This window comes from Hyperolius riggenbachi, chromosome 5 (assembly GCF_040937935.1).
Source record: "Hyperolius riggenbachi isolate aHypRig1 chromosome 5, aHypRig1.pri, whole genome shotgun sequence".
Lineage (NCBI taxonomy): Eukaryota > Metazoa > Chordata > Amphibia > Anura > Hyperoliidae > Hyperolius > Hyperolius riggenbachi.
In genome coordinates, this window is record NC_090650.1 from 18689513 (window position 1) to 18706297 (window position 16785).

Consider the following 16785-nt stretch of genomic DNA (forward strand, 5'->3'; position numbering starts at 1 on the left):
AGCTTTAATAGAATATAATGATTTCTTCCTGTGATGCAATGACAGCAGCCATGTTGTTTGTAAACATTACACACAGGCAAGCTGATCTGCATCTTCAGCACTCAGCCTGTGAAAAAAAACCTAATCCCCCCTCCTCCTTCCCTCTGCCTTTGAAATCTCTGGCTAGTAATACCTCCCCCTCCTCCTGCCCAGACTGAGCTCCCATGAGCCCTTGCTACTGTCTGAAAATACCAAGGCTCTCTGAGAAGCTGTAAGCAAGGCTTGTTTAGTTTATAGGGAATTAGAGTATTAAAACAAAAACAAAAAAGTATTTGGCTTGAGGAACGCCCTATAAACAATAGGAAAGGAACTTAATTATGCAATGAGCAAAAGTTCATCTCGGATCGACTTTAAATGATATGATAGGATTAAATTGTAAGATCCTTGATGAGCAGCACATTTGATGAATGACAGGCAGCTCAGAAATCACTGAAAGTGCCCATTAGCTGCCCCTTAATCCGCCCGAGTGCCAGATCTGGTTGTTGGTAGCTACCCACCTCTTTGTGCATACTCTGTGCAGCAGGATTCATGTTTGGCAGGCTAACTGCTACTGCCTTGTCTGAAATCCAGCCATGTTGACACCCCTACTTGCACCATTTGATGCCTGGTGTCTTCATCAGCTGCCACCACCACCACCCAATCTTCTGGGCTAATGCCAAGTGCTCTCACATCCCATTTGCAGACCTTTTTGAACCTGAGATTTGGGCATGCAAGAGTTGGCCGCTGAGAATAACATGGCATGTGGGCAACTGTTTGCTGATAGCAATGGAGACATTGTAAAGTTGTGGAAAAAACACAGGGAGATCCTGTAGCCCAATCTGGCTCAATATCGTTAGGTCACCAGCAGGGTAATAGAGAAGATAGTAATAGATACACCCACAAAGTTTGGTTGCTATGTGTGACAATCTCTCGTTAGCGCATGTGGGGAAGTAGCGCCCCCACTCGGCCTTGATGAGTGTGGTGGTGGTCACTGCTCCAAAGAAAGGATTTTTGGTACTAGGAATTTCTCCTAGGACTAATCCCCCCTGAACTAGGGGTATGCACTAGGGGCTATATGAGACTGGAGGCGCCCGTTGTTGTATGGAAAAACATATGGGGCCTGATTCACAAAGCTTTTCTGTTAAATTATCTCATCTTATTTATTAACTCACAATTTATCTCTCCTTAACCTCCTTAGTGGTATGCCCAACACTGTGTCGGGCATACCGCTCTGTGGCCCCAGGAGTCCCCCATAATTAAAAATGTGTCCCAAATGACTGTAAAGCCTATAGATAGCACTAGGCTAGCTAGTAAAAGTGTCGGGCACCCCTGGATCCCCTGCGATTCCCCCTCCCCCCCCCCGATTCCCCCGGTTATATATTACCCCCCCCCCCCCCCCCCGTATCCAGCGATCGCTGCAGCCTCTCCACACAGCTCCAGCCTCTCTATGGGGAGGATCGGGTTTGCGCATGACGTCATGTATGATCCTTCCCATAGTGAAGACCGGAGCTGTCCGGGGAGGCTGCGCCGATCACTGGATCCAGGCTGGGTAATGTATAAAAGGGGAGCGGCGGGAATCGGAGAGTGCCGGACACTTCTACTAGCTAGCCTAGTGCTAGATATATGCTTTACAGTCATTTGGGACAAATATTTAATTATCAGGCAAAAAGTAATGTTACGCCGCTCAGGAGGTTAAATGTATTAACTCATGATTTAGCTCCCCTTATCTAACTTAACTCATGGTTTAGCTCTCCTTATTAGACATAACTCACGGTTTAGCTCTCCTTATTAGACATAACTCATGGTTTAGCTCTCCTTATTTGACACAACTCATGGTTTAGATCTCTTTATTTGACATAACTCATGGTTTAGCTCTCTTTATTTGACATAACTCATGGTTTAGCTCTCCTTATTTGACATAACTCATGGTTTAGCTCTCCTTATTAGACATAACTCACGGTTTAGCTCTCCTTATTAGACATAACTCACGGTTTAGCTCTCCTTATTAGACATAACTCATGGTTTAGCTCTCCTTATTTGACACAACTCATGGTTTAGCTCTCCTTATTTGACATAACTCATGGTTTAGCTCTCTTTATTTGACATAACTCATGGTTAAGCTCTCCTTATTTGACATAACTCATGGTTTAGCTCTCTTTATTCGACATAACTCATGGTTTAGTTCTCCTTATTAGACATAACTCCCAGTTTAGCTCTCCTTATTAGACATGACTCATGGTTTAGCTCTCCTCTATTTATCTCATGAAGTATCTCTCCTTATTTGTTTATCTCATGCATTAGCACTCTTTACAGTTAAGGTGAAAAATAAGTAACCTTTGTGAATCAACCCCATATAATGAAAAATCAGGAAAAAGGAAATTTGTGCAATAATAAAAATTATTTGAATTTTATCCTCATCTACGAATTTCCCTTTTCCTGACCAAGGCATCCACAAGGTAAGATACCTACAAGGTTTTATCTTTGGATACTGCCTTATAGATCCATATACGTTTTTCCAACTTCAGGTGCCTCCAGTCTCATATCGTACCTAGTAATGGAGAGGTGTCTTTTTTGGCACAGGTTATCATCTGCAGGAGCCTTTCTCAACCATTTTATCCTGGAGGAACCCTACAAATGCTTTTTGTATCTCAAGGAACCCTCCTGGCAAGGTCTTTAAAGGATTCCCCAACTGACATGTGACAAGATGAGATAGACATGTGTATGTACAGTGCCTAGCACACAAATAACTGTGCTGTGTTCCTTTTTTTCTTTCTCTGCCTGAAAGGGTTACATATCAAATATGTAAGTGGCTGACTCAGTCCTGACTCAGACAGGAAGTGACTACAGTGTGACCCTCACTGATAAGAAATTCCAATTATAAAACACGTTTCTAGCAGAAAATGGCTCCTGAGAGCAAGAAAGAGATAAAAAGGGGAATTTCTTATCAGTGAGGGTCACACTGTAATCACTTCCTGTCTGAGTCAGGACTGAGTCAGCCACTTACATACCTCATATTTAACTCTTTCAGGCAGAGAAAGAAAAAAAAGGAACACAGCATAGCTATTTGTGTGCTAGGCACTGTACATACACATGTCTATCTCATCATGTCACATGTCACTTTGGGTATCCTTTAAAAGCTAGTGTTGCTTTTTATGTCACTACCCCCTATTACAGTGCCCTTCATGTCTGCTTAGTTCTTTTTATTAATGTGCTCATTATTATTGTGACCCCCAATTAAGTGCTTATTTTTACAGTACCCCCTATTATAGTGTGCTTTCTATCATACCTCCCGAACCCCAACGATGGAGAAAAATGCCAAGGAACCCCTGCAGTGTACTTCAGGAACCCTGGGCTTCCAGCAAACCCTGGTTGAGAAAGCCTGATCTACAGTACTGGCAAAAAACAGTTCTGTGGATACCTAATTAAAGAAGTTCTCGGGAACTCCAAACCTTGGTTAGTCTTAACCTCTGCTCAGGGCCAGTTCTAGACTTTTTACTGACTGAAGTAAACATTGTGAGGACTTTCCTCCCCCTCCGGCTTCCATGACACTTCAGAGACCCCTAAAGGTTTTTGGCCAGTGAAAAAAAATTGTAACCCGTCTTCAGTGGTGGAATAATTAGTAGTTTAAAGGTCTGTGCAGGAGATAAATCTGAGACATAGGGCCGTATGCAATTCAATTTTTTACCTGAGTTTTCTCCTAGGAGATAATTTTTCATCTTCAATTTATAACAACTTTTTAGGATTTTGCAATGGAAAAAGTACCAAAAAGTAGGGGGGGGGGGGGGGGGGGGGGGAGTACTATAAAAATTATTTTGAGTATTTGTTTGCTTGTTGGTGGTTTAAAAGGCATTTTATTGACACATTGGAATATTTCACATAGGAGAAAACTCAGGTGAAAAAGTAAATTACATACGGACCATAATGTGTATCTATTATCTACGGGAATGTATAAGATCAGCGTTGTATTCTCGACATGACTAGAGATCGTTTGCTGTATGTTCTGCATCGCTCTCGTTCATCTCTCCTGAACATTTCGTACAACACGACCAGGCATTTTATTTGTTTGACACGTCAGCTTCCTACCTCAATACCTTTCTGAAAGCTACATGCTTGTGTGTGCCGTGACTTCTTTCAATTCCATGAATGTACCTTAGATATTCCATATGCTACATGTCATAATAAAAAACCTTGAAAATCTTGCTGCTTAGTCTTTTTTACCTTTCATTTGTTTTCCAATGAGAAGGCTTCATTGTTGCTTTTGCTCAGATACCGACATCACTGAAAACAGAGTTTTACTAGAAAAGGTTTCCAGAGCTTAAAGTGTAACTGTCGGGCATAAAATCAAAAATCTATTCTTTATTTTTATCTGGTAAACAAGTAAAAAGGATGCTAACCAAGCAATCCAAAAGGTAAAATCTCTTTTACTTTTCTTGTTGATAAATGATCATTCCCCAGTTTACCTGACTCTTATTTGGTACACACAAACATTTGGTACACAAAAAGGAAGTTGCAGGGCATGCTGGGTTGTCCTTTTTTTGCTTCTCTAGTAGAGAAGTAGAAGTAGAGAAGCAAAAGATGACAACCCAGCATGCCCTGCAACACAGCTCGGGATCCAGAGGTGCCAAGCTGTCATTGGACCCCGAGCTGTGTGATACTCCGGTTGTTTATTGCCTGCCTGATGAAGCGGGATTGTGCCCGTGAAACGCATTGCAGTTTTATCTAGGAGTATGTGAATAAACTATTACTACCTCACGCGACAGCATCGCGTCTGTTTTGGTGTGGCTGGTCCACCACTGCCACCTGAACGTTTTAAACTTTTTAGCATATTTTTATCCTTTTGGCGTCTCTGTACATCCTTATATCAAGTGGCTGGATAGTGTACTGGTTAAAGTGATAGTTATATTTAAACATTCACAAAGTAGATTGAATGTTTTACTCTCTAATCAGTAGCAGCCTATTAAGGGCTTGTTTAAATTAGAGCGCAGAGCCCTGAGGCTCTGCGCTGCGCGTCACTCTCGGCAGGGGGCGGGGCTTGCGATCTGGCTGATGGTGTAATGGTTAAGGGCTCTGCCTCTGACGCAGGAGACCAGGGTTGGAATCTTGGCTCTGCCTGTTCAGTAAGCCAGCACTAATTCAGTAGGAGACCTTTGGCAAGTCTCCCTTACACTGCTACTGCCAATAGAGCGCGCCCTAGTGGCTGCTGCTCTGCTCTGGCGCTTTGAGTCCGCAAGGAGAAAAGCGCAATATAAATGTTATTTGTCTTGTCTTCTCTTGTCTTGCGATCCCATTCATTATACTGAATGGGATCGCGGGGTGAAGCGCCCCGAAATTCAGCAAACCATGTGTGTCAATACAGCGGAGAATCGCAGCGCATGAATGGATACAGCAGACAGTGCAGTCTATGTACTGTCTGCTGTCCTTGCGATCGCGTTTCCATACCCGCTATATGGAGAAGAGTCTTAAGTGTCCTAGAGTGAAAATACATGAACTACTGACCTTGTCCTACCTCTGCCCTGCCCTCAGAACTTTCAGTATTCTGCCCAACGTGTAATTACTGTCATTTGCTTATCACTGATGTGTACTCTATTCCCCACAAGGTACCGACAAGACCGAAGCTGTCACTTCCATGCCTCGAAATTAACTCTTTCAGGCAGCAAAATAAAACAAGTAAAAAAACAGCCTGGTTATTAATATGTTTGGCACTGTAGTACATACAAATGTATATCTTATCATGTCACATGTCACCTCGGGTACACTATAAGGGTCCTGCCGAACAGGGTTCCAATCTCGGCTCTTCCTGTTCAGTAAGCCAGCACCTATTCAGTAAAGAGACCTCGGGCAAGACTCCCTTACACTGGCACTGCCTACTGAGTGCACCCTAGTGTCTGCAGCTCTAGCGCTTTGAGTCTGCCAGGAGAAAAGCAGGTTATAAATGTTATTTTCTTCTTCTTTCTCTTCTCTAAAGTGAAATAAAAGTTTCCCAGTTAAACTGGGGCTTCTTCCAGCCGCCAGCAGTCCTTCTGCTCCCTTTCAGTCATTCCGCTCTGCTCTGTCCAGCAGCAGCGCCCTCCTGAAAGCTGGCGGACTGAGCCAGGGCTACTGTTGCAATTTTTTTTGAACTGTGCAGGCTGAGAATGCTCCAGTCAGTGGGAGGATGATCAGGAGATGTGCATGCAGCTTCCAGAGGGGCACTGGGAGGCGTACATGGCTGTATGGCGCTGGGGCATTTTTGACGCAGGGTTGAATAACCAGTGATGCTCGGATACCCCCAATCCCAAATTCAAGTAAATCCGGCCACGGCTGAATCATAATCCGGATACGCCATGATCGTGATTCAGATTTGAATCGGAGCTCCGAATTCGACTCGGATTTTAGCCATGATTACATGTAGAATCCGTGATCATGCCTGTGATCACGGATTTGACTTTAACGTTAATAGCAAAGCCCCCATACATGCTACAATCAGTAAAATTGCGTGGATTATAAAGGTGAGAAGTGGCTACAACTTAAAAACATTTTTTCAAAAAGATCTTATAGTTTTTGAGAAAATTGATTTTAAAGTTTCAAATAAAAAAAGTGTTCCTGATTAAAAACCTGCCAAAACCTGTCTACTTTAGCTGTTAATAGCAAAGCCCTCTTACATGATATAAACACCAAATTTGCAGGATATGTTAAGTAGAACGGTGGGAACAAGGGGGAATTTTATTTCCAAAAAGACCTTATAGTTTTTGAGAAAATCGATTTGAAAATTTCAAAGAAAAAAAGTATACATGTAAATGCGGTAAATACATTAACTGCCATTTACCGCATTTAAATGTATACTATTATCCTTTGAAACTTTAAAATCAATTTTCTCAAAAAGTATAAAAGTCTTTTTGAAAAAATTGTTTCCCCCACTGTTCTACATAACATATCCTGCAAATTTGGTGTTGGTGTTTATATCAAGGGGGCTTTACTATTAATTGCTAAAGTCGGCGGGTTTTCAGGTATAATAATCAAGTCATCATGAGCCGGATTTGGACCACGATCACGAGTGCATTTGGAACTGAATCCGTGAATGAGAGGCAATCACGAATTCAGAATACGACCTCGTGATCAGGGGTTGCCCGTGATCACGAGGTGGAGAGCAACACTGGGAATAACGTCTCACCCTGCTGCCGCACAAGAATTGGGGGATGTTAACTACTATTCCACCTCCGAGTCTTCGCAACGCGGTGGGAGAAGTAATTTGGGATCTGGCAATCACCAGATCACCGAATTACCTGTGCATGGGGCGCGGACTATAGCATTGCTGCTGTAGCTATGCCAAGCTTCGGCACTACATTGTGCGAAGCAAGTGCCAAAAAGTCCCGTTTCACACTGTGAGGGAGCAGAAGGACTGCAGGGAACTGAAAGAAGCCCAAGGTAAGTAAGAGAGGTAATAAAATAAATGTATAATATTATTAAAGGAACACTATCAAACCAGGTGTTCTAAAATTACACTGTACAAATGCCTACTTTTCATGTTAAATATCAGAGGAAAAAGCTGTAATTCGTTGTGTATAGGTTGTAGCTGTATTGGAACAATGCATTGGTGAAGGGGTGGTGTCTGTGCCTCAATATGTGTAATATTGCTGTTCTTTGCATTTGAGACTAGAGAGTTATATGAATAGCCTCAGGTGTCAGGTTTCACACACAATTATGAACAAGATACATTTCCTCTACTCTCCATGCGGTCAGCTCAGAGAGACACAAAAAGATGCAGTTAAGCCAGTGAGAGCTTTCTCACACACGGGGTTAACAGATGTAGGGAGAGGGATTCCCCCCTCATCTTACCATTTACTGGCCCATCACCCTGCTCAGCTTGGCCGTCAGTGAAGTGTGAAAGGAATTTGATAACAGTAAACAAAGTGTTTACCAGTGAAATGTATACGCAAGTACTTAGAAACACTTCCCAAACTATTCCTTTCTCAATTGAAAAACATATGTTAAAAGATAGTATTTCCTTTAAAGAGAATCTGTATTGTTAAAATCGCACAAAAGTAAACATACCAGTGCGTTAGGGGACATCTCCTATTACCCTCTGTCACCATTTCGCCGCTCCTCGCCGCATTAAAAGTGGTTAAAAACGGTTTTAAAAAGTTTGTTTATAAACAAACAAAATGGCCACCAAAACAGGAAGTAGGTTGATGTACAGTATGTCCACACATAGAAAATACATCCATACACAAGCAGGCTGTATACAGCCATCCTTTTGAATCTCAAGAGATCATTTGTGTGTTTCTTTCCCCCTGCAGCTATCTTCCACTGAAGTGTCAGGCTATTTCTTCCTGCAGAGTGCAGACAGCACTGCCTGTATGTAATTCCTCAGTATGTGAAAGCCCAGCCAGCTCAGAGGAGGATTTATCCAGCTTGTAAAAGATAATAGAACAGAGAGAAGTTGCACTAATCTAAATATCACACAGGCAGTGTGCAGAGAGCGGCCTGGATGGGGTAGTTCATAGCAGAACCACAACACTGAAGAACTTGGCAGCCTTCCAGACACAGGCCTGACAAGTCTGACAAGAGAGAGATAAGTTGATTTATTACAGAGATGGTGATAGTAGAACGTGCTGCAGTAAGCCAGAACACATTAGAATAGCTTTTGGAACTTGTAGGATGATAAAAAACTGGATGCAATTTTTGTTACGGAGTCTCTTTAACCTCCTTGGCGGTAACCCCGTGTGTGACACGGGGTAAGCCGCCGGAGGGTGCCGCTCAGGCCCTGCTGGGCCGATTTACTTAATTTTTTTTTTGCTGGACGCAGCTAGCACTTTGCTAGCTGCGCCAGCACCCCGATCGCCGCCGCCGCGCGCCCGATCGCCGCTATCCGGTGCGGCGCGCGGCCCCCCCCCCCCAGACCCTGAGCGCTGCCTGGCCAATCAGTGCCAGGCAGCGCCGAGGGGTGGATCGGGTCTCCCAATGACGTCCCGACGTCGCTGACGTCGGTGACGTCATCCCGCCCCGTCGCCATGGCGACGGGGGAAGCCCTCCAGGAAATCCCGTTCTTTGAACGGGATTTCCTGATCGGTGATCGCCGAAGGCGATCGAAGCGGGCGGGGGGATGCCGCTGAGCAGCGGCTATCATGTAGCGAGCCCTCGGCTCGCTACATGATAAAAAAAAAAAATTTTTTAAAAAAACTGTTGCGCTTCCCCCTGGCGGTATTTTTCATACCGCCAAGGGGGTTAAGGAACCTGGAGGAGGGATTAAACAATAATCTTGGATTTATGTTGAATAATCAGCAAGTAGTTTTGAATCAGAATGATACTATTTATTGGCCAACTTAAAAAGAATACATCTTCTCTGTTTCCTTTTTGTTGCTCTCTAGAACAGCAATAACCAGAAGAACAAACTTTCTAAAACTTTCTAAAGAACTGGTTGAACCTCAGAGAGGGAAGCACAGGGGGGATAGAAGTGGATGAATGTAAACAAAGAGCAGATCAATATCGCTGCGCTCACAAGTCAGGGTCACCCCAATAGACACAGCCAGCATCTGAGCAGGTGGAGAAACACCATTCCCTTTCAGGTACTCGGCAGAGACGCAATCATGCTCTCACTTTTAACAACAATAATAGAGTGCAAAGAACTCAGCAAATGACTGCAACCAAAACTTTTTTCTATGCCATTTTTAGCAATAAAGAGAAGACAAATTTATATTGCACTTTCTGCTGGTGGACTCAAAGCACCACAGCTGCAGCCACTGAGACGTGTCTCTGTAGGCAGTAGCAGTGTCAAAGTTCGAACCCTGGTTGTCTGCGTTGGAGGCAGAGCCATTGGGAATCTATAAAAAAAAAGCCAGATACTTACCTAAGGACAGGGAAGGCTCTGGGTCATATAGAACAGTCATTCTCAACATTTTATTGGTATGTACCCCTTTTAAAACCCTGTACTCACCAAGTACCCCCTAGCATAGTAAACATTATCACAAGTACCCCTTGACAAATATATAAACATATATTTAGTAGTACATGATATTTGGTTCTAAACAATTTCAAAGCATTTTCGATTGCTTTTAATGAGCTAAAACACTAATTTGGTGTTGTTTAAATATGACTTATCATTTTCTAAAACTCTCAATTTGTTATTCTTGGTTAAATATATCAAGTCTGAATACCCCCTGGAACCATCAGAAGTACCTCCTGGGGTAAGGGTACCACACATTGAAAACCTAGGCTATAGAGCCTTCCCCCTCCTCTCTCGGTCCCTATCCAGCGCTGGCTCCCTCAAAGCAGTATCTGACCAATTTAGTCAAATACTGTTCTCTCTGCCGATGAGGGAGGCTTCAGAAGTCTTCGGGGAGCCCAAGTGCTCCAGAAGACGGGCTGCTCCATTCCGTGCATGCAAGAGCGCCCTCTCTCACACATTTGCATGCACGCGGTATGGAGTCGCCCGTCTTCGGGAGGTATCGGCTCCTGAAGACTGCCAGAAGTCCCCCGCAGTGTGGGATTCAAACGGGAGCCAGCGCTCCACCGAGGTCACCGGAAGAGGAGAGGGGAGGCTCTCCTTAGGTAAGTATCTGGCTTTTCATTACTTCTGTCTCCTCTCAGGTGAGGTCCCTAGAGCACTTCCTGTTCTCCACCAGCTTGTTACTAATTTTAAGAAATGAGAAGAAATATCTCCAACCAGAACTTTGTATTTGACCATACGTCAAACAATTTTAATGATCCAATTTTGTCCAATCTTAACACATTTATTTGGTATAAAGGTCCACATACACTTGTCAATTCTTTCCATCGATATCCAGCTGATTCGATTATTTGATCAAATCTGCTAGTAATCAATACTGCAAACGATTCCCGAACGATTGAATTGGGAATTTGTAATTTGTAGACAGACAATATTACTTGTGCACAAAAGCAAATATAACTGTAGGGGTAATAAAAAGTAGGAAAACACATTTTTATTGAATGTTATGTCAGAGTTTTATCCCACTTAAAGTAGCTCCCAGGTGTGTTGTGTGGTTGAAGCTTCTCGTTGTTCTTTGGCTGCCATTTCTGGCTATAGAATGGCTGCAAAATGTTAGCTGCAGAGTTGTGGGGTTTCTAGACAGGAAGAAAAAATGTGAGTCTCAGTATTTGGCTCACACAGCAATAATGTTATCAAAGGAGTGCTTTTCTTTTGTGTATTTGTTTTGTTCATTGTTATTTGTTTTATTTGTTTATTTTTGTATATTTTGTTTTGTGTCTGCTTTTATTCCATACTAGCAAACCTAAGCCCGGTTAAAAACGGGCTCTAGGTCTGTGTTTCTCGGCGCATGCCACCTGGCGCGATCATCGCACGCACACCAGCCGCACACCCGGCTGCCCGCTGACCCTCCGCACAACCGGCCGCCTGCTGACCCTCCGCACAACCGGCCGCCTGCTCACACGCCGCACACCCGGCTGCCCGCTGACCCTCCGCACACCCGGCTGCCCGCTGACCCTCCGCACACCCGGCTGCCCGCTGACCCTCCGCACACCCGGCTGCCCGCTGACCCTCCGCACAACCGGCCGCCTGCTCACACGCCGCACACCCGGCTGCCCGCTGACCCTCCGCACACCCGGCTGCCCGCTGACCCTCCGCACACCCGGCTGCCCGCTGACCCTCCGCACACCCGGCCGCCTGCTCACACGCCGCACACCCGGCTGCCCGCTGACCCTCCGCACACCCGGCTGCCCGCTGACCCTCCGCACACCCGGCTGCCCGCTGACCCTCCGCACACCCGGCCGCCCGCTCACATGCTGCCCGCTCGGCTCCCTGGCCCCGTCCCTGTCCTCTTGTCTCTGTGAGGCTGGGTCCGTGCTGTACACATGCGTAGTACCAAAAAGCACGGGCCCAGCTACACAGAGACAGCACACGCAGGGACACAGGGGTTTTATTATAGAGGATTTTTGTTATGGGTGTGGCTGGAGATGTCCTCAGTAGAACAGTATGGGCTTCCATGTCGGGGGGAGTTGTGCGATTGTACAGAAATAACGAGGTGTTTGTCTTTGTCTTGCAGTGTGTAAGAGGACGTGGGATAACATTACCTGCTGGCCCTCCGCGTCTGAGGGGGAAGTCGTTGTGCTGCAATGCCCAGAATACTTCTATCTGTTTAACAAAAAAGGAGACTTGGGTAAGCGAAAAATTCCAATTATTACATTTCTTATTATGACTGATGTTATTGTTCAAAAAGGCAGTATGGAGCTAGTGGATGCCCCTTAGATGCGATCTGGCCCCCACAGTCTGGACTTGGCTGCTCCCGATAAAACCACTGCAGTAAAAGAAGAAAAAAGAGGGGCGCTCTGAGTCCGTTGCACCGCTAAACTGTGCTCTAATAGGACAGGTCTCACCTGTTTGCGGTGGGGCTTGCACAGCGTACACAGCCCGGATCTGCCTTGTCCCTCTTAGCCGAGCCGGGGACTGAGCTCTAACGCGGGGCGGAAGTGATGTCACTCGTTCCTGGAGCGAGTGACGTCACTTCCGCCCGCGTTAGAGCTCAGTCCCCGGCTCGGCTAAGAGGGACAAGGCAGATCCGGGCTGTGTACGCTGTGCAAGCCCCACCGCAAACAGGTGAGACCTGTCCTATTAGAGCACAGTTTAGCGGTGCAACGGACTCAGAGCGCCCCTCTTTTTTCTTCTTCTGATGTTATTGTTGTCACTGTTATTATTCCTAATTATTTAACTCCTTGCGTACCAGCAGTCTCTGGCCCCTTAAGGACCAGTGACTGCAGGTACCACAAAACGGCATCTCCCGGCGAATCGCTGCACATACCCACTGCTCTCGCTGTTCATGATACTTCTCCCATTGCCGCAGGCCCTCTCTCTGCCATCTCTATGACAGCGAATCGCTGCACATACCCACTGCTCTCGCTGTTCATGATACTTCTCCCATTGCCGCAGGCCCTCTCTCTGCCATCTCTATGACAGCAGTGCTCTGTGCGCTTGACCCTGTCCATCAATGTAAGCCAACACGATTGGCTCACAGTGATGACAGGGCCAGGAGCCAATTAAATCTGCTCCTGACCGGCTCACAGAGCACTGCTGTCATAGGGCCTGATTCACAAAGCGGTGCTAACAGTTAGCACGCTGGTGAAAAGCCCTTTATCATGCCTAAACTCAGTTTAGGCATGATAAGTTTAGGTGTGATAAGTTTAGGCATGTTAAGTTTAGGCATGATAAGTTTAAGCACCAATTGCGTTAGCACCGTAGTGCACAGCTGATCAAAAGTTTTGCGCTAGTAAAGTCTGGTGTACTTCGCATAGAGTTTAACGGCGCTGCTTTGCGTGCGGGACTTTGCACGCTATCTACACTTATCTAAACTTAGCATGCCTAAACTTATCACACCTAAACTTATCACACCTAAACTTATCACGCCTAAACTAGCTTTTCACCAGCGTGGTGCAATGTTTATCACGCCTAAAGTCTCTAACTGGGTTAGCCCTTAGAGTCGGAAGAGAGAGGGGCTTACGGCGGGTGTAACACGATCGTGGGTAGCGCCGGGAGCACGAGGCGCAGCAGTTAAAATCTACGTCCTGTCAGAGCTGCAGTACCACCTGCAGGACGTAGATTTTAAACAACGCAGTCCGCAAGTAGTTAAAGGGCTCGATTCACCAAGCGGTGCAAAGTGTTAGCACCGTGGTGAAAAGGCCCTTATCACGCCTAAAGTCACTTTAGGCATGATAAGAAGAAACTCGCGCGAAGTTGCCGCGCGCAAAGTTGCCGCGCGCAACCGCGCGCGTGCGCGCGCAGCGTCCCCGCTTCGCGCGAAGCTCCCATTTAGCCCTATGGGACTTTGCGCGCGCTCTCACGCGCGAACGCGCGTTCGCGCGGTAACTTCGCGCGAAGAGCAGGAAAAAGCGGTGATAACTCAGTGGTGAAAAGATCATCACGCCTAAAGTCTTTTAGGCGTGATAACTGGGTTATCACCGCTTTGTGAATCGAGCCCCAAGTGTGATAGAGTGTGATAATTACAGGGGCACGCTATGCTAATATAACTGCGCTATGTGCGCGCACAGTAATATTAACCCGCGCTGTGTGTGCGCGGTATATTTGGTGGAGTTGATGAATCAGGCTGAATATTTGGTGCGTGTACAACCATGATTGAATTTAATTAACTCACCTCGCTTATCTAATAATATTGTGTCTGTCTGAATTGTTAAACAGATATCTTCTTTTTTTATGTTTCAAAAAACAGAATGTTTGTTACACAAGTGGAAGGAGGCCTGGTGTTGGTTATAGAGAAGATACAAAAACATACTTTTTTGTCAAAATAAGATTAGCTAGTAGGGTTGAGCTTCCAAATTCTGACCTCGGAATTCCGATTTCCACGTCACCAATCTGAAATCAGTGTAAAGTTGTGTTTAGAAATCTGAATTTCTCATTTCCGGTGCGGTATTTAGAGTGCCAAGGCTCTGAATTTCTAAGCTAAGATTTGTAATTATTAGGCCAGTCAGAGAATTTCCTATTCAGCTTGCTGCAAGGCACTGTGTATTGACCCGAGGAAGCGGGCCAGTACCTGTGAAATGCGTTGTCTATTTTTGTGTTTTAAATAAATACTTTTCCAGTGCTACTGGTGTTTTTGTGGTCAGGAGAGGTGAGAGATTACCTCTCATTCTTATTTTAACTATTAGAAGTTTATAAAGATTTTTACACTTGGGCGCCTCTATCCTTTTCGAGTATCCAGGAAAAAACTTCTTTGGAGGTAATATTTTTCCCCCTAAAAACTGCAAACTCAATAGAGTGACTATCCAGCTTCTGTCAAGACCTGGAAAACCGAGAGGGGGTGGTTATTTTCCCGCTCGGGGAGGGATCTGCAAAACACTCTTGTGAGTATAGCTGTATAAACTTACAACTTCCCATTTAATAACAACTAGCTGATGGCCAGGCGTTGCCTGGGCATGTATTTGGATGGTGTTGGCTCCGCCCACTTTTTCTAACCCTAAAGGTACATACACACGTCTGATTTTATGCCCGATGACGTTCAAACTAGGCGTTTGAACAACTTGTCGTTCAAACAAAAAGTCATTCAGACTCCTTGTACACAGACGACAAAACATTTGAAATGCTAATTACAGCTAATTTACATGTCGTTTGACTGCTCAGTGGACTTGATAAAACAATTGACTAGATCAAATGACTGATCAAACAACTGGTTGTTTGAAAATCTATTAGTGTCAAACTAATAGACTTTCAAACAACAAGTGGTTTGTACACATGTACGGCCCTAACTGTCATTTGAACAATAGTTAGTCCACGGATCCGCCAAGCGGATCAGTCAAAACTGCTGCTATCAGTCTAACGATCGTCATTCAAACCAGTCGCTTGAACGACAATCCGGCTTAAAATCAGACGTGTGTATGCACCTTAAAGAGAACCCGAGGTGGCCTTGTATTACGTAAGTGGGGCACAGAGGCTGGTTGGGCACACTAACACCAGCCTCTGTTGCCCCATCGTGTGTGTCAAAGACCCCCCTGCTCGCCGCTATACCCCCGCAGAGCTGGCGACACGCAGCGTGTCGCCAGCACAATGTTTACTCTAGAGCTGTCTGTCAGCGCCGCTCCGCCGCCTCCTCCGCATCGCCGCTACCCGCCCTCGTCCCTTCCCTCCCGCTGATTGGAGGGAAGGGACGAGGGCGGGTAGCGGCGATGCGGAGGAGGCGTGGGAGCGGCGCTGACAGACAGCGATAGAGTAAACATTGTGCTGGCGACGCGCTGCGTGTCGCCAGCACTGCGGGGAGTTTAGCGGCGAGCAGGGGGGTCTTTGACACACACGATGGGGCAACAGAGGCTGGTGTTAGTGTGCCCAACCAGCCTCTGTGCCCCACTTACGTAATACAAGGCCACCTCGGGTTCTCTTTAACACACAATTACTCAATTACCTACTTTGTGAGCTTTGCGGTGTTTGGCATCAATCAGTTGCATTGAAATGAAACAAATCTGATTGATTGTTTGTGGCTCCATTACTGTTTTTTTTATTTGAACCCCAGTCACCCAATGACCGACTGTACCAGGTTTGAGGCTTGTGCCGTTAATAGTGCAAGAATGGCAGCAATTAAATATTCCCCTTAAAAATCAATAGCTGAATTTTGATTGGCTTCTGTAGGCCCCACCCACTTTTCTGAATATGAATCCCAGTCACCCAGTGACCAACTGTGCAAAGTTGGAGAACCCTACCATTAACAGTGTAAGAATGGCTGCAGTTTACATTTTCCCAGTGAAATTTGTATTTATCTCTGTCCACTTTTTGGTTATGGGGATAAATAGTATCCTGTATGTTATTCCAGGTAATGTACTATGTGTGTGCCAAATTTCATTCAAATCCGTTCAACCATTGTTGCGTGATTGATTAAGAAACATCCAAACATGCAAACATCCAAACTTTCACATTTATAATATTTCTGAGTTACTACACGATTGGGCCCCAGGTCTCCCGGTTTACCTGGGTATTCTTGAGTACAAGGTCAATGCAAGTATCACCGAAACCCTCCTATAATTAACTGTAAATAGTTTTCTTGCACGGTTGATACAGAACAGGATCAGAACCGTTACGTGCCCCCTTCCCATTCAGTACTGTTCTGATCCAGTTCTGCATCCAACCTGAAGAAGAGACTTGAGTTTCGACAACTTGCAAACAAACTACTTACAGTTAGTCATTATGTAAAGCAGCTTCTGTTATTTTGGCTAAGTAGCAAGTTCTCTAATGTTTTTGCGGAAGGTTTTTTTCACGCGTGGTTTCTATAAAGCGGTGTTCTGTGGAATGCGTATGAATAACTGTGCCTAAATTTAGTC

General features: G+C 45.3%; 1 protein-coding gene across 4 annotated transcripts in view; it reads left to right on the plus strand.

Moving 5' to 3' along the window:
• Window positions 1-16785, plus strand: part of VIPR1 (vasoactive intestinal peptide receptor 1) — a 370245-nt gene that overhangs the window by 189870 nt on the left and 163590 nt on the right. For all 4 annotated transcript variants that reach the window (XM_068235121.1, XM_068235122.1, XM_068235124.1 and 1 more), the window contains exon 3: window positions 12018-12131. In XM_068235121.1, the coding sequence (XP_068091222.1) occupies window positions 12018-12131 (114 nt within the window). The remainder of the gene's footprint in view (window positions 1-12017; window positions 12132-16785) is intronic.